Genomic DNA, 18,394 nt, shown 5'->3' on the forward strand with positions numbered 1-18,394 from the left:
GACATTTTTGAGGCTTTGTATGCCGGTCCAATTTTGTCTTTCAGGCATTTGACCACGGGGAACGGTGGGAGCTTTCATACTGGTATGTTGTATTTGCTGTGGACTACATAGTATTCGAGAAATGATGGGGCGCGTTGCTCCGAAAGCAGAACTGGAACGATACTTCAGTGCGGCATCTTTTCAGATGCAGATCATCGACAACAGAAGTATGCGCTGCTATAATAAATGTGTACGTTCTGCAACAGCGCGACCGCCCAACACGGAGCCCAACGTGGGGACGCTGCAGGCTTGCATAGAAGTTTGCATGGCGCTAGTCGTACGCCACTACTGTAAGCAAATATGGCGTACCCAAGTTAGGATAGTCACACAGGGTAACCCTTCCCACCTGGGAGAAAGGAAGTAAATGGAAGAGAGAAGACGACAGGAAAGGCCAAAAATGAGACAGAAAGACTAAGGCTCGAGGGAGAGAGAGAGAGAAAAATTCATATACCGATTTGCCCCGGTTGGGTCTGTCCGGTGGTGCGTCTACGTAATGTAGAGGCTAAAGAGGTGTGTTGCTTCTGCTGGGGGTCTTAACGGACCGAACACCCTGCTACGACACAGCCTCCAGGATCCCTCATTCCGCCGACACGACACAGCGCGCCCAAAGCCTGCTGGCGCAGATGCCTCTCCGGAGCGTTTGACATGGAGTACAACACGACGCGGCCGCCTTTATTGTTGGTCCGGTGGCAAAAGGCTACTCCTCCACCGACACTAGTTCAGCCTAATCATCGCAACGTGCAGAGGGTCAGAGATAAAGACTCGAGATCACCCAATCCCAAACTACACGAATGCTTGCCGCCATGCTAAAACTCGAGCTTGCACCTTGGGTTTGCCTCGTCTCGCGAGGAATGTTAGTTTCAATATACAGCACGCGCACCAGCGCGCGCCCATTTGGCTCAATATTTCCGCTTTGGTAGACATCGTTTCGTTTTTTCTGTGGCAAGAAGAGCGCAGATATTCGTTGGCGCAGATATTCTTGATATTGCTGTGCTTGGACTGGCACAATCTGTACCGCAATATCCGCGCATGCGCAAGCGTGGGCTCAAGCTTTTGCGCATTGGCATCCGTAGGCGTGGTTTGGCTTTGCCTTGCGTATTCAGAAATTGATCTTAACTTGGAGCCTGTGCTTGACTTCATCTAACTGACGCCTATCTTGAACACGCGAAAGGAAACGAAATGTGCATCCTCTGCACGCGCATGCAAGGTATCATTTAGGCGAAGTGAAGCGTGGGCTTCAATATACATTCCTGAATATGGGAGGCTACAGTATGCTGTGACATTCTTTGGCAACGTTATCGATAAAAATATTCGCGCAGTCTTTAAAGATGGTTTCCTTTAGTGTATCTCCCTTCAGACGCCATTCAATCATCCTCTCCCTCTCGATGCCTCTCTTAGAATTATTCTTCGACCGCGTTCAGTTGGAACTTGCGTGCTTGATCAAAATCGTCCTTTGTGGTGCTTGAGGCAATGATAAAGCTGTGACTCAAACTTTCAAGAGATTGCTGACACAACCAGGCGGCTAGATAATTTCCAGCCTTTTCCTTGTATGAAGCGGCGCGATCGGTGCTGCGAGCCGAAAGGGAGTGGTTGTGGCACCACGGCGAATGTAATGTAATGGAACCGGCAGTTCCGAGAATACTGCGCTCTCGAGGCTAGAACTTTCCGCAGAACCGTTGACACAACATTTTCAGGCAAACTGACGCGCTGCTCCTCATGGCTGCTCAAGACCAGCGCTACACGTTGTTTGGGTTTTCACCTGAGCTGGATTGGAGACCAGTGCACTTCGTCGATTCCGCACCAGTGAACAGAATATGCGAAGCGTGTGGTCTGCTGCCCAGAGTGAACATCTTTATGCCCTGTGGACACGTGCTATGTCAAAGCTGCTATGAGCAATGCCTCCTCGACGACGCATACGCCTGTCCGCTGGACGGTCAACCGTTTCTTGAAGAAGACGCCCAGTGGGCATACTTTTCTTTGGAGAACCTGCTCAGCCGGAAGGTGAGAACGCGAAGAACTCTTGTCTGTCATTTCATTGTCGTTACCGTTCTTGGAAATCGAACCACGATTTCTTAATTCTATCTCACCGTTTACGTTGACCGATCTAGGAGATAGGGCGTTCAAACAAAGCGTTCGAAATGGCATGGTCTTATAATACGACCATACTGTGGCGCTGGTGGAAAGCGCAGTGCTCTATAAATCTTTCCTCATTGCAGCCACCATTTTCAGATGTCATTCTAATGGTGCGGCTCTGGTCAAAGGCGCAGATGCTGCCATTGCGTCGCAGCGCCTCTGGTCGCACAGGCAGTTGCAGACGTTTCACGGTATTGCAAACTGGTTCTTTTGGAATTAGCGCTCAAAGTTCCGGTTGGTTTGCGGGGTGTACGCGTAAAGCACAGTATTAAGTGGAGCACCAACTCCAAGCCAAAGTACAACATACTGCTACAAAAGGACACATCCGAAAGCATGCTAAGCGCTTTCTTGTATAGCTACGGGGATTCGATCTGCATAACGTTTTCCCCAGATCTTGGTGTTTTTACACGCAACCACATGCCCCCTTTGTGAAATCGGCTATATTATGTTTGTCGAGGCGAGAAAAGTGAGCGCCGGAGGTGGAAGGCGCATGGCGGTCAATAGAACCGCGCGCAGGGGTACCCGGCGTCGCTCCGTCGAGATCACTGTAACGTCAACGATCGCATTCGCGCCCTTTCCGTTTGTGCTTAGACGCTTCATTGCTCATTGTTCATGTCCGCGGCGTCTCTTCTTTGCATGTGTAGCAAAAATTGGAGGACGCTTAAGCTTCGCCTTCAAGAGTGGGACGCGACAGCGTTCCCGTCGACCCGCCAAGGGGTATATGACAATGCGCTACGGCACAGCAATCACTTACGATGCGCCCCGCATCGGACTTAGCGCCCACCTATCACGCGGTGAGCGTCGAGCAACGCAGCGTTGGGCGCGGCAACGAAACGTGCGCCTGAGCGAACGAAACGAACCAAAGAACTCGGTGTCTCGGAGGGGAAACGATCTACGCCAGCCAAACGTCGTGATCGGCACGGGCAGAGAGATAGATAGTAATCTAAACCGGAAGCACGGCGAAGCGTCGTCAGGGGAGAGGGAGTCCCGCGACGCGCCTGGCAGCGGTCCCAATGCGCGCGCGGCGCGCCTCCTGTCGGGGCAGCGCCGTACATTGAGAGGAGGGGGTCTTCTGTGTTTGCCGCAAGATGGCTCTGCGTGTGCGGAAAGCGCAGAAGAAATGCAGCGGAAACGCACTTCGCAACTCGTGTAATTGTGACTTCTGTACGTTACATGTTCATAATTACCGATATACACCGCAGTATAACTTTCTACGGCTCGTTTCGAAGGCAACACCGCATTCACTAGAGGCGCGTTTGCACCGCTTGGAAGCAACGAACTCGTGGCTGAGTGGTAGCGTCTCCGTCTCACACTCCGGAGACCTGGGTTCGATTCCCACCGGGCCAATCTTGGAAGTTGCTTTTTATTTATGAAGCGCCTGCCGTGATTTATCGCTCACGGTCAACGCCGCCGACGCCGACGACACCGGCTTTTCTGCGACACGAGCTCCTTAACGCTATCGCGTTAATATGCGCTCGGCAAAGCTAGGTCATGTACAGGAAAGTCTTGGTGGCATTGAGTGAAACGATTAGGAAAGGAGGCGAAGCGTCGTGAAGGGGGAGGCTAGGCTGATGCGCGCTGGTTTGGCCTCCTCTGGCAGTTCCTGCAAGTTTTGTTTGCGCTATTCACTTACTGGATTCGTCGATCGATACTGGATCGAGAGGCCTCAGCATCGAGTGAGAGCGGAGCAGCGACGCACGCGGAGGCAGGCCCAGCACGAGCCGAGCGCTCCCCAAGTCATCACCAAGCGCCGGGCACGCACTGAATAATTCCGGCCAAAGGGGTGGGCTTGGCATGCCCCAGGAGAGTCCCGACGCACGTGCTAAGCGTCTTGCCACAATGTAGATACTGAGGGCTTTCGGTGTCACGTTGATTCGTCTGTGAGTGCTGAAAACGCGCTCCAGGAAACCCAACTTACACATCTGCGTAGAACACTACAATTTAAATTCGCACTTGTTCCGATAAGAACAGTGGGAAAACGCCACGCTACCCAGACGAACTGCATATATCTGCATTGCATTACGAGGGTCACGCAATGCATTCCCGGCCATCCCTAGGGGTAGGGCGCGGGTGCACCGCTAGCCAGGAGAAGAGGATGCCGTATGCGAACGTAAGCGCGAGTGCGATCGTGCCCGTAAGGCGGCCAATCCTGTGTATGGGCAACGGCATGCACATCCCATGCGTACGCAGCGCCAATGCGATCCGATCGTGCCCATCAACGAGACGGAAGCCAGACGTCATCGCCGTGCTGATCTCGAGGTTCGCAACCGGGAGAACACGGCCAAACGCCAGCGACTCGTGGTGACCTGAAGACAATTTCTGCCGATGAACAGAGCTACATAGGTCCAGAAGAATCCCGAATGAGACCAGAAACGTGTTTTGTTTTTCATAATTGATGAGGTAGTGCTTCTGGTAAAGCGCACATAATAACGTTTGGTGTAATGACTCAACCTTGCTAACTCTGCAAATACAATGGGATCTATGTCGTGTTCTGTGACGTGGCATGTACGTATTTACATTTTTTCCGAGGGCCGTATGTACCATGCTAGCAGCTTATTGCTGTCGCTGAGCGCAAGACGCGGCTGCATGATTTTCGACTTATTCGAATGGTATCGTTGATTCTATCTCGTCTAAGATCTCGCCGATGGTTGTTTAATCTAATCGCGTGCGGGACGCGAACAGTCTGCTACTTAGTGAAAAGTATGGTGACATCAGTGATTACGCTGGAACTTTCTACAAGTCATGTGTAATCGCCGACAAGCTTGAACCGCAGATCAGATTTTCCAGGATGGACGAGAGTGCTCGCCGCTATAATTGTGTTACTTGTTTCACTGGGCAGGTACGCCCGACGAACACGTAGTTTTGTGAGCTGCATTCTGCTTTGTGTATTTGTATTGTCACTACACCATGACTACATTAATGTAGAATTGTGCTCGATATTCATAATGTATAGCAGTATTCATTATTAAATCACTTAGATTCGTTGAGAAAGTTATCCGATCCCTACGACATTCGCCCTAAAATATTTTTTTATTATGACACTACCTTTTGTTGCAATATTCGTGCATCATCCTTTGGTATTGTTGATTATTAAACTGAACAAGATAAGATGACAAGTAAGAATTACGTTAGCAATCGTGCAAGATGCCTGTGCAGGTGGGTGCAAAAGTGCTAACAGTTTTCTGGAAATATCGGTAATCTCTGTTCATCGTAAAGGTTCCGAAAACAAATCTATTGCCTTTGAATATAAGTTGCCATAATATAAGAGAAATGTGCTAGCATCAACTACACTAAAGCTCATAATAAGGATGAAGCTTGGACTAATAAGATTACTTAACTATTGAAATTGCCGAATTATTTTACCACTTTTGAATAATTTGGATAGTGCTTGTACGAAGCCGAGCAGCTCGGTATATAATAGCTAGTACTGTATATAGTGCACAGTACAGTGAGGAGCACAGTGTATTATCTAGGAGTAGCTTCTATGTTTGGCCTACATCCTAATTTTACTTCATCCTACACAGCCGTGCATTCGGCTCGCAGCATCAGATGGCTGTTGGCGGAAACCAGTTTATGTATCTTCCCCAAATTGGTGTCAGCGCTAGCGGAGACTATATTTCCGAAAGGTTATCTTGTTGATGGCGAAAAAATTGCTGCAGCCGTTGACGTTGTGTTAGACAGAATAAAATCTCTCACTGCCAATGAATCTCGGCGTCACGCTCGCATAACTTATCCACATCAATTCCAAACTCTGCTCAGTCACACGCTCTTCAAGTAGGTCCTTGTTACCGACTGGTACGTTACAAACATGTTTAATTGCCCCCATCAAACACTGGAGAGCGTATCTTCATTGAAGTGGAGAAGGTCCCCATATGAACACAGTGCTTATTTTAAAACATTAATTTTGTCACTTATGTATCCTTACGTGATTTGAATGCGCAAGCATGATGACTTCTCTAAGTTCTTACCCTAAATTACGACTGTACATTAGTCTACTTTATTACCCCTTAACCGAATATTGGGAGTCAGCCAGATCGGTGTGTCACGGCTTCCGTCCGATGCCATGGCTGTTGACCATGGGATTTCACAGTGCGGTTGGCAGCAGGTCCACTGGCAGGGCCGCGACGTCATCACGTATAATGTTTACCTGTTACAAAGACTTATGAATATCTTCTGTGCAAATCATATAAACAAGAGACAAACAATAATAATTGTTTATTACGCCGGCTAGCAAAAGTAAAAAAAAAACATTCTACCACACATAACACACGAACTTTTGAGAAATGGGAATTCAACACATGTAAGACAACATATGTTTTACAAATGGTAATAAACTGGCTACTGAGATTGCTAAATACAATCATAAGAAAAACATTGAACCTGATAACATTACTTTCAAGAAACTTTGTGACTAGTTTCGTAAATAGAAAAAAAGACACGAAATCACTTCGCTATTCTTCCATTTACTTTATTTTCTTTACAATTCGTTTTGTGTATATTTCCGGTGCGAGCCTATTGTTCGATTTATACTGTCTGTTTTGAGCCAAGCTTTTGTGCAGATTAATCTTGTTAATGTTCTAACTTCTGTTTGTTTATTTGATCGTAAATGTATATAGCATTGTAAGATGTATGCAGTAACTTGTGCTGAGTGAGAATTTAAAAATGTGTTAGATATATGGGGTCCTGAGAGTTGAATGCATGCGGTTCGTGCCTCTGGAGAATTCGAACGCGATGCCGTAAAAGTTTAATGTATTCTTTTTCTTTCGTATTCGAAATTTGAATGCTTATGGATTTCTATATCACATTTTGCATAATTTGCTGACCGCTACGTGAAGTTGCCAGTGGAGGCGCTCACGGCCTTGTCAGGCTGCCATTATGACAGCTTTTTCTGCAGGCCTCCAGCATCATGTATATGCGTGATACGAATATATTATTATTATTATTATTATTATTATTATTATTATTATTATTATTATTATTATTATTATTAACATTATTATTAATACTACTACTACTACTACTACTACTTGGTCAGATGGGTTCTCTTGCTACTGGATGTTAACGCCAGACGCTCGCAGAATTTTTCGCTTCATGACGAATAGAAGTATTGCGCGTCAAGGAACTACCCCTATTGCTACACCGTGGCGTGGTTTTTACTGCTGCACTATCTGCAATAGACTGCACTATTTGCACGATCGGCCCACTGAGTTGGTTAGCCTAGAAGTCCTGGTTGGTTCCCCAAGAATTCCAGATGGAATAAAAACATTTTTATTGGCAAATACACACCGATTGGGATCTACTAATCAGGGGGGGGCTTGCATCCTTAATTTGAGTGTCAACTCTCAGTATTGGAAATATAATAATTACTTATTGTAATTGTAAGTGGCCACAATAATGCGCTTAACCCCATTTGACACAGTTTTGAATGCATCTGCTTTCATATCGGTCATAGATACTGGACGTAGTCGGTTCAGTTTTCTTTTTTAGAGGATGAAAGCTTGGTACCCAATTGGATATCAAAGGGCTGAAATGGATAACCTCATAACGCCGTCGGCACCACCTGGCCACTTCTCACCGATCTGCTCGTAAGCTTAAAGACAATGGCGCAAACCATTAAAAAGTCTAGATTTCCTCGCATTTTTTAATCTACGGGGTGTTTAATTTGATGGTTAATAAAACTTTGAAATTCCACCCATGACATCTGGTAAAACTATACCTCACCTATATTACTATCGGAGGCAGACATGGTTTCCACAAAGGAAAGCGAACAATTGACTGCTTAAGAAATTTGTGCTAATGAGATTTAAACTAATTACTTCGCGCCGCATATTGCAATTTACAAATTGTAAGCGGAGACTTCTGATGTTATATTGACATTTAACTAATTTTAAAGATAACACCAGTTACGAGATATTCGTTCCCACAGTTTGCGACCGAACGCAGTAGCGTTCCAATTACTTCTAAGGACCGGTGCATGGAAAGGACGTTTTGTTGAAAAAGTAATTGAAATCGCAAATTTTTACCATACATTCTTACCACACGTTTGACTGCACCCACCTTAAAACAAGAGCTAGATTCGCAATGCGCTCCAAGTGAATGATCCTTGTGAGATCTCTGACTTCAGTGAGAGACGACGACGAAGCGTCTTTTGACACAGCGCTGTTCATTCTAGGAAGAATAAGCTTTTATTTTGGGAACAGTATTCCGGGGTAAGCCCCGGTTCTACTCTCGGTGGGAGGTCTCCTCATTCCAGGAACCCTCTGGCCTTCGCTGCTTCCTTGACCCTGGCGATGAGACGTCGTTGTTGTTCCAGGTCCTCGAAGACAAGCTTTCCCTCCCACGCTTCTATGGGGTCTTTGCTTTGTCTGGCGTTGGAACAGTCTCTCGCTGAAGGCAATGCGTCTTTGTCTAGATACCATGGACATTCGAGGATCAGGTGCGCTAATGTGTCTGGTACGCCGCACATTGGGCAGTGGTATCCTTGTAGCGTTGGGTACAGTCTATGCATGATGATTCCGTGGATATAAGTATTACTTTGCAGTCTTCTGAGTGTAGTGCTTTCTTCCTTGTTGAGCTTTTGGTGAGGTGGTAGGTATACCCTGCGTTTCAGCCTGTGATGTTAAAGGGTCCCTGAGTACATGATGGGTACGATCTCTGCCTCCGCTGGCGCAGACCGGGCGTCTCGAGAGTAGGAAGGGTTGGCCCGGCAGGTGTGGCCTCGGGCCGTGGCGTGTGCCGCTTCGTTCCCCGCCAGCCCCTCGTGCCCAGGAACCCATGTCACGCAGGTGTAGGGGATCGGAGTTCTGCGGTGCTTCAATAGCTTCAGTGCTTCTGTCGACACGCGACCCTTAGCGTAGTTCCTGACGGCTGCTTGAGAATCTGAGATGACAGCTGCGTCCATGCACGTGGTAGGTGCTAGGGCGATCGCCGTCTCTTCTGCAGTCTCGGGGTTTTGGGCACGGACTGTGGCAGACGCTAGCTCCCTGCCCTGAGAATCTACGACGCTCAGGGCGTAAGCGTTTCTTTGCGGGTATTTGGTTGCGTCGGTGTATCTGGCGTCCAGATCTTGCCTGTGTCTTCGCCGTAGAGCATCCACTCGGGCTTGTCTCCTTTCCTTGTGGTACGTGGAATGCATGTTGCGTGGAATTGGGGCTATGCACAGGGATTGGCGGAGGTTTGAATAAATTCTTTTTTTTTCGGTCCGTGGTGGCGATAAAGGTTTCACCGTAGCTCAGCCGTTGCAGCACTGATCTTCCGGTGGACGTGAGCTTCAGTCGTTCTAATTGACTAGCTTTGTGAGCTTCAGCTAGCTCTTGCCAGGTGTTGTGTACGCCCATCTTGAGAAGTCTCGTAGTCGACGCCGTACTTAGTAGGCCCAGGGCAATTTTGATGGCTTTCCGTATTTGAATGTTAATTTTTTCTACCTCTACATTCTTCAGCGCGAGGTAGGCCGGGCCGTATGTTATTTGACTGGTGAGGAGTGCATGCATCACGCGTAGCGTGTCTTGTTCTTTAAGTCCGCTTCCATGGCTTGCTACTCTTTTGACGAAATGCGTGAGCTGTGATAGCGTTCGCTCTAGTCGCGGGAGGGTGGCCGCCCCGGACCCGTCTTTGTGTATGTGTAGCCCTAAAGCTCGTAGGGTTTCCACTTTTGGAATGGGCGTTCCATTGTGGGTGTCGTTAGGACCGGGTTCATCGTAGCCGGGTGGTCTGCCTCTCGTCTTGACTTGAGGAGGAGGTGTTCGGACTTCTTGGGAGCACAGCGGAGGCCGCATTTGTGCAAGTAGCTCTCGATGGTATCTACTGCTTCCTGTAGGCGTGTTTCCTGCGTTCCAGTGTTTGAGGCCCTTGTCCATAACGTGTACAAGGGCCTCAAACGTGTTCTTTCTATCTACGGTTTATTTCTGTGAAAACCTAAGTTCATCCGCTGGTCCTCGCTCCCTACTCGGTATTCATGGAAGTGGACAACCCCGCACGTCTGCTGGCGACGGCGGCGTCTGCGGCGGCCGCCTCCAGGAAGCGGATCGCTCAGCAGAGTGACACCGACAGCGAGGACACCCATGTCTACCCTCTCAGGAGTCAGGACACTTACGATGACGACTTCCAGCTTGTGCAGAGCCGCAGAGCGAAGAGAAGGAACACAAGGACGTTCTCATCGTCAAGCACGCAAACAGTGAGACAGACGCAGAGGCCGGACGCCAATACCATCATATTTATGCCCCTGCTTCCCACCATCAACATGAAGCAACTTAACAGGCAATCTGTGTCGATGTCACTGGAAGCCCTGGCGCCAAATGAAATATCGGACATTCGAGTGAACACCCGAAAAAATCTACTGACGGTTGATGTCCAGCATGCGGCTGCTTTGACCACTCTACGCAGCGTAACAGACCTCGATGGCATTCAGGTGCGCTCTTACATCCCTCTGGGACCTGACGTAGTCACAGGCGTTACGACGTAGACATCGCCATCCTTAATAACGATTTGCCCATTCTTATCAAGCCAGCCAATGATGAGGTCATCGTTGATGTTAGGTGGCTAGGCAGTTCACGCTGCGTGAAAATAGCATTCAAGGGTAAATATATACCCTCGCATGTTAAGGTGGGACACTTCAGACATGCAGTGCGGCCTTTCATTGCAAAACCTCTTCAGTGCCGCAAACGCATGAAACTGGGACACGTGAGCAGCGTCTGCGAAAATCGGGCAGTATGCCCCCGCTGCGGAGAGCCCACGCTGCAGATGAATGTGGCGCGACTGTAATGAAGTGTTCAAACTGCGGAGGATCGCATGAAGCTTCATCGCAGAAATGCCCACATATTAAGAAGGAAATGGCCATCTTGAAAGAGATCGCGAGAGATCATTCATCTCATCGCGAAGCCGCCGATAAAATCAGGAAGCGACGTTCACGTAGCCGGCGCTCCTGAAGGAAGGCGCATGCCACTTCCTACAACACCACCTCCTCCTCCACCGCTCAGGCCAGACAATGTGGAAAGGACCGCGAAGAACAAGTCCACTGAGAAGACCACATCTACCGAATCTTGGCCGGCTCTACCGAAACGACAACATTCCTCAACAGAATCACAGCAAACTTTCGCTGGACAACCCCCGACGTCTACTGTCGGCAATTTGTACGACCAAGACAGGCAGGTGGCTGATATGCTGCAATCGCTGATTAATACACTGCGAATTATAATGAACAAGCTTCAAACACCAGCAGCTCGAAGCGCTCTGCAAATACTGGATGCACTAAATCCAGTGCTTGCTAGCATCGTTTAGGCATCATGGCTCGACCAATAGTCCCCCTCCGCAATAAAGTTAAAGTGCGTCGATCTTTCAGTGGAATGCCAGGGTTCTAAGGACCCGTATATCAGACTTTCGCCAATTCATTTTTACAAATCGCTTCCCCATACTGGTTATTTGCGAACCAAATACATCAACGCCACTCAGACTGTCCGGTTATGAATCTTTCGTCTCGTCCACATGCGGCGCGAGCACGAAAGTGACCATCTACATCCACACGCACTTAACATATGTCGCTTACGTGGTAGAGCCTCATGACGACAACCAATATATCTGCCTAAATGTCCAAAAGAAGAATGTGTCATTTACACTAATTAGAGCCTACATATCGCCAGCGGGTCACTTTGACGGCGAAGGACTTCAGAAAATACTACTAATGAACAATGGCCCCTGGGTTAGCACAGGTGACTTCGACGCGCATCACCAGCTATGGGGAAGCACTAAAATTGACTCCAAAGGCAGGAGTCTTGCCTCCTTTGCTGCCGACTATGATTTGTGCTGTGTGAATGACGGCAGCCCTACATTTCTGCGAGGCACGACCTATAGTAGCTGCTTGGACTTTGGTGTCACGGCGCTTTGCCTCGAGTGTCCAAAGGATTACGGACATAGAAACACATGGAAGCGACCATATTTCAACACACGTAATAATTAGAGGAGTTGAGCAACGCTCCTCTATTGTCTTGCGTACAGTTGATTGGTCAAAGTTTAAAGGATATGGATGACGCATGTCGGGAAGGTCTTTTACACAATATCGAAGAAGCAATCGCAGAGGCATTGAAAACATCCATCTGCTCGCTTACAAGGCCAGCAAGGCGAACAGACTTGGACATGGAACTGCAGAGGCTGCGTGCGGCACGCCGACAGGCGGAGAAGAGGTATCGGCGCGCGAAGTACGTCTTGGATCTCAGGGCTTCACGACGCATAGAAAAGAAAGTCCAGCATCGCATGGATAAATTCCATGCGCATGGATAAAAAGCGATGGAATACTTTCTGCCAGTGGCTTGATCCCAGAAAATCGCTATCTCACATATGGAGAACGGTTAGGAGTCTTCGCTCATCTCTGCATCAAAGGAAGCCCTTCGCCGCTCTGGCCCTGAACCAACTCCGCTCGGAACACCAAGTGGCTGAAGATTTCTGTGTACGGGTTGCTGGGTCCGCGGCCATCATTACTGACGCAGCACTGAATGACATCCCTGAGGCACGTGTACCAGAAATGAACGTGCTATTTTCACTCGAAGAGCTCGATGCTGCGTTGGCGAACTGTAGGTGTTCTTCGTCACCAGGACCTGATGGCATCACGTTTGCTGCCCTATGCCACCTTGGACATGACGCACGTGATGAGCTGCTCAACTACTACAATGAGTCTTGGCACAACGGCGCCGTTCCTAAACAATGGAAATCGAGCCGCTGGATCCCCATTCTGAAACCTGGAAAGTCTCCACTTCAGATCTCATCATATCTTCCGATTGCGTTTACGAGCTGGTCGGCAAAGTAATGGAAAGAATGATTCTTGCTCGCTTGGAATGGTACCTAGAACAATTCAACATCTATCCGGACGCCATGACAGACATCCATCGACAACGTCATTGATATCGTAACATGGGTCCGAAATCAAGAAAGCCTCAAGCGCCTATCTGCGGCACTTTTTCTAGATATAAAAGGAGCATACGACAACGTCGCCCATGAGGCCATACTGAAGTCATTTCAGGCTGTTGGAGTTGGTGGCCGGATATATAAATGGATTCGGGACTATTTGACTGAGAGGCGTTTTTATTCGAAGCATATTACGAGAGCTTAACCCAGCTCCTCAGGCGCGGCGATGTCGCCTTCGATACCGCGTGACACCGTGACGTCACGACAGAGGAGAAATGGGGCTCCAACTCGCGCCGTCGCTCGCGGCGTCGCGGCGGTATATAAGCAGCTGCGCTTGCCTCTGCTAGACACTCACGAGGCGAGATGCCTCCTGGAGACAGAGCTGCTCGTTGGAACGAGAAGCGAAGGTTGCGGCGTGCTACAGAGACTGATTTTCTAGGTGGCTTTGGCTCAACTCTTGCAAGATGGGCTGGGTGGGAATCGAACCAGGGTCTCCGGAGTGTTAGACGGAGACGCTACCACTGAGCCACGATTACGATGCTTCAAAGCGGTACAAAAGCGCCTCTAGTGAATGCGGTGTTGCCTTAGAAACGAGCTGTTTCTCAGGCGTGCGTCTCTTGCTCAGGCGCACATTTCGTTGCCGCGCCGAACGCTGCGTTGCTCGACGCTCACCGCGTCGGATGCGGGACGCGTAGTCGCTGCGCCGTAGCCCATTGTCTTACACCCCTTGGCGGGTCGACGGGAGCGCTGTCGCGTTCCACTCTTGAAGGCGAAGCAGAGTAACGCATGAGTTGTTTCTTCGTCTAGCCGAACCAAATATAGCCAAGCAACATCAGTTCACCAGGCTAAACAGTGGTTCAACAACTAAAATAAAGGCTAGTATGCTTCGCATCCTGGGCTTAACCTTAGCTAAGCCACAGCCATTTTTTCTTACAGACCGAAGACGGCCCAACTTCAGACCATTACATCTGCCGTGGTGTGCCGCAGGGTGAAGTGTTGAGCCCTATTTTGTTCAACCTTATCCTGGTAGGACTAGCGGATTACCTACCGCAGACAGTTCATGTCTCAATATACGCCGAGGCCATTTGCATTTGGGCCTTTGCGGTGACTCACCCTCAGGAACGAGCCAGGCTTCACCGGGCGGCAACCATGACGACGTCTTCTCTCCGAGAACAAGGCCTCAACGTGTTTACTGAAAAGTGCGCATTATTGGTTTTACGCGCAAACAAATGTCATTGTACCCTGTTTCCATCAATGGTCAAGCTGTATCTTATGTTAAGACGCATCGCTTTGTGGGCGTCATCATTGACCGCAACCTCTCGTGGAGCCCTCAATGCGTCTATCTGAAGAAGTTAGTCGCCATTGTTCAGGTTTTCAAATGTCTCTGCGGAAAGAACTGGGGTACACCAGTTCATTCTATGTTGCAGCTGTACAGGGTCTTGTTTCTCGTACTCCTACATTACAGCCTACCAGTGTTGTCAAATGCATGCAAGACGAACTTTCGCGCCTTGGAGAGCATACAAGGTCAAGCCCTACGCACGTGTTTAGGGCTGCCTCGGTGCACCTCAACAGCAGCAACAATCGCCATGGCGGGAGACCATACAATCCAGACACATGCAACTGTCGACTCTCTCAGAGGGCACATTCACCATCTGTCAAGGATCCATGACCATCATTAGGCCTCCCTACCAGCCGAGAGACATCAAGCGAGATTTTCACGAATGATTAATGCTCATCAAGAGTGCACACCGGCATCTTTTACACCGGCGGTGAAGCCTTCCTCTCCCCTGTGGTGCCTGCGACAGCCTCGAGTGAATTTTCCTATTCCTGGAAGTACAAAAAAGTCCAATCATCCAACCGCGGCTCTGAAGCAACTTACGCTCTTATTACTGCACCAGACGTATCATGACTACATTCATATGAATACCGATGGTTCAACCTCACCTACCAGATCAACTGCCGCATTCGTCGTTCCAGCCAAGAACTTTACAGTTAAATTCAAATTACCGACACGACTACATCTACATCGGCAGAACTTGCAGCTCTCCATGCCGCTATGATGTACATCACCGAAGAGCCAACATAGAAATGGGTCGTATTTTGTGACTCTAAGGCAGCCCTTCAAAGCATCTAGTCTGCATTACGTCACCGAACTTACGAGCACATGGTATCTGACATCAGGGAAGTCACCACCATGCTCTGGAATGAGGACACCACACTATATTACAATGGATTCCTGCTCACTGTAGCATCGTCGGCAGCAACCTAGCTTACAAGGCTACCCGGTGTGCCCACGAAGATACCAACACGCGTCCAACACATTTGGCGAGGTCGGACGCTGCCAGAGAACTTCGTCTACTTGCACGCAAGAAGTCACAAGATCCCTAGATTTAAAGTGCCTTCAATTGCAGATTACGTAAACTGGACCCCACGCTACGGCTACAGCTGCCATCTAGTCTTTCACGCGACGAAACAACCTTGTTGTGTCGCTTGTGGCTGGGAGTGGCGTTCACGAACGCATACTCCTACCGTATGGGAATGGCCGAGAGCCCGATGTGCGACTCCTGAGGGTGCGAGGAGACCATCGAGCACCCATTGTTTAGCTGCCCTCGCTACGATGTCCAACGCCCCTCTCTGCCGGAAACTGTACGCCGACTGGACTCGAGACTGTTCACCGAGTCAAAGATACTCAGACTGTGGCCACACCCGTCACTGGCTCGAAAAGCGATTCGTGCACTAGTGCAGGACTTGAAGTGCACCGGCTTAAGAGACCGTTTATAGTGTCCTTGTGTATGGTGTCCCTCCCACACTTAGTCAGTGCTTACTCTCCCCCTTTCTTCCTCTTTCTATTCCCCTTTTCCCCACCCCCAGTGTAGGGTAACAAACCGGATGCTGCTCTGGTTGACCTCCCTGCCTTTCCTATCCTTTTCTTCTCTCTGACTCTCTCTCTGACTTCAGTTCGTATATTGCGAAATATGCCCTGAAGTAATTAGTTTAAAAGACAATTAGTGAAATGTTGCCAATTATTTATACGTGTGCTCATTTTCGTTGTATGTAAAACATACTTCGAGTATTTCAGCACAACAACAAGATTTGTCCTAAATGCCAAAGGCGATTGTTTTAAAAAATCTCTTCCCATTGCCGTGAAACCGATGGTATATTCATATCTTAGATGAATGTTTGAGGGACGACTGCACTTTCATTTTGCGCTATATTGTCGTCACGGAGGATCGTTCTGGAAGACATCACGTAATACCGGCTAGCGGGTGAAACGGCTTGCTCTGAGGCACTGTGCAGCTGCTAACTCGCGTATTGTCCGCCGTAATGGCATAGCCGCGACGGTGTCGCGGTGCCAAGTATGAGGTCGCACGTTAGATTGGTGGTCACGATGGCAGCATTTCAGTGGTGGCGAAGTGCGAAAGTGCTCGTATACCGTCCATTTGCTCGACGCGAAAATACTGCAGACGGTCAGAATCGAACAGGACTCTCTCTGCCATGCATGCTTCGCAATCAGACTGTCGTTTCCCATGTAATGTCCCAGAATTTATTTTAACCCTGACGTTGATAAACATTCTGCGCCGCCAGATAGTACGATAACTTCGGACTTAGAAAAAAATGTATTTCCTCCCTTTCACTTGACTCGAAAGCTAGACTGAGGTGCTTGAAGAGGTCACACGGCTTCTCAGCAGTGTTTTGTAACCTAAGTTTTCAAGTCTTGGAAAAGGAGCGAAAATGTTGTGCTTGCCGGAGTTATTTGACGTTGCTACAAAACATTTATTTTCTCCTCTTGCAGGTAAAGTGCTGGAATGAGGACCATGGCTGTGAGGTGGTGCTGGCTGCTTCAGACTTGCACAGGCATTTTTACGAAGAGTGTGGATACCATTGTACACGTTGTCCGAAATGCTCGGCATTCGTTCTGCGCAGTAGTATGTGTGCGCACAGGAGAAGTGACTGCAGCAGCAATGCAGCGCCAAGCGTGGCGGAAGATCTGAACTCATCTAACAAGTCGGCGCAGAAAGCAGTGTTCATGGCATTGCAAAAAGTATTAGTAGAACTTGGAGGAGACATGAGGTGCCGGCTTTATGAATTAGTACGCGGCAGCATCGCTCCCTGCAATGTACTGAACGAGCTTTCGTGTAATGTAAATGCCTTGAGAGAGGCACTGGCAGAGCTGTCGGAAAAAACAGTGCATGAAACTAATGACGTTGGTGACGTTTGGCGATGCGTAAGCGCTCTTGGTGAGGCAACGAGTAAATGCCTCGAAAAGTTGGAACAGAGCAATACCGAGCTAAGGAGATATTTTGCCACCGACGGTGACCTAGTGCAGATAGTTTCCCACAGTGTGAGCACCTTCCAGGGTACACTTTCAGAAGCCCTAGAGCGTGCCACAGAAACGATCTGCCGAAAGTTGAATACCAGCACCGACCCCATAGCTGCGCTAAACGCTCAAGAGATGGAAACTGGCCATGTGGCATCGGATGTGCAAAGAGATCTCCTTGGAGTCACCACACTGAATTTTAAACACTACGAGGCTTACGTCCCGGGAGTGCAGTATCTAAAAGAAACGGCAGTGTCAATCGGCTCGGCCGGATTCTTTTGGGATCCTGTATATCTCGGTGGCTATTACATCTCGCCGGGTTTGCTTATGGAGATAAGTGAAGGCTCTCTATTTGTGTCCGCACAATATCGCCTGCACAAGGGTGCCATCGATAAATTTCTGAAATGGCCATTCAGTCATACCTTGATGGTCGCTTTCGTGAAATTCTCAACAAACAGAATCGGCGAGTCTTCAGATGAGACTGCCATCAGCATGGAAACTTCTGGCGGGCCTGCAGTTGCGATGAATACTACAAGTACCGTTTTTAACAATAAATGTGACTTTGAATATCTCGAACGTGAAGGCTATATTGAGAATGACCAGGCCCGGGTAAAGTGGGAACTTGTGCCTAGTGAATCCGAATAAATCCTATGCTTGCTGTGTACGGTTGTATAAACGAGTAACATCACTTGGATTTAGCTGTGCGTTTCGTGAGGTGGATAATAATGGGTGCGTACAAATGGAGAATGTGATCAAACAACGAATGTCCCTAGTATTTCTTTGAGGTTATTCCGCCTTTCCTGTTGCCCACAGTCGATTTATAACCCTTCTGTTTTAGACATGCCTTATACAAATAAATCGTCCGAAAGTGATGGCGTGTTTTTTTTTTTATTGTGATAGCAATTAGATGGACACTGCAAGTGAGTTTCTGCCGTCGGCGTTGCCATGAGGTTCCATGTAAATTCCAAGGGCGATAACACCGTCGCCACGCCCTCTACGCTCCATGTGCCA

General features: G+C 48.6%; 1 protein-coding gene across 1 annotated transcript; it reads left to right on the plus strand.

The window, feature by feature from the left end:
- Positions 1 to 1,432: 1,432 nt before the first annotated feature.
- On the plus strand, positions 1,433 to 18,255 carry LOC139050524 (TNF receptor-associated factor 6-like). The gene is made up of 2 exons (XM_070527024.1): positions 1,433 to 2,040; positions 16,859 to 18,255. Exons 1-2 carry the CDS (start codon positions 1,756 to 1,758, stop codon positions 18,026 to 18,028), a joined length of 1,455 nt encoding a protein of 484 aa, XP_070383125.1. The 5' UTR covers positions 1,433 to 1,755; the 3' UTR covers positions 18,029 to 18,255.
- The last annotated feature ends 139 nt before the right edge of the window (positions 18,256 to 18,394 follow it).

This window comes from Dermacentor albipictus, chromosome 10 (genome assembly GCF_038994185.2).
Source record: "Dermacentor albipictus isolate Rhodes 1998 colony chromosome 10, USDA_Dalb.pri_finalv2, whole genome shotgun sequence".
Lineage (NCBI taxonomy): Eukaryota > Metazoa > Arthropoda > Arachnida > Ixodida > Ixodidae > Dermacentor > Dermacentor albipictus.

Bases quoted from the DNA above. Each gene is read 5' to 3' on its own strand.
- LOC139050524 (XM_070527024.1), top strand. From the start codon at position 1,756: ATGGCTGCTCAAGACCAGCGCTACACGTTGTTTGGGTTTTCACCTGAG. The intron at 2,041-16,858 runs GTGAGAACGCGA...CTCCTCTTGCAG, and splicing joins AGAACCTGCTCAGCCGGAAG to GTAAAGTGCTGGAATGAGGA.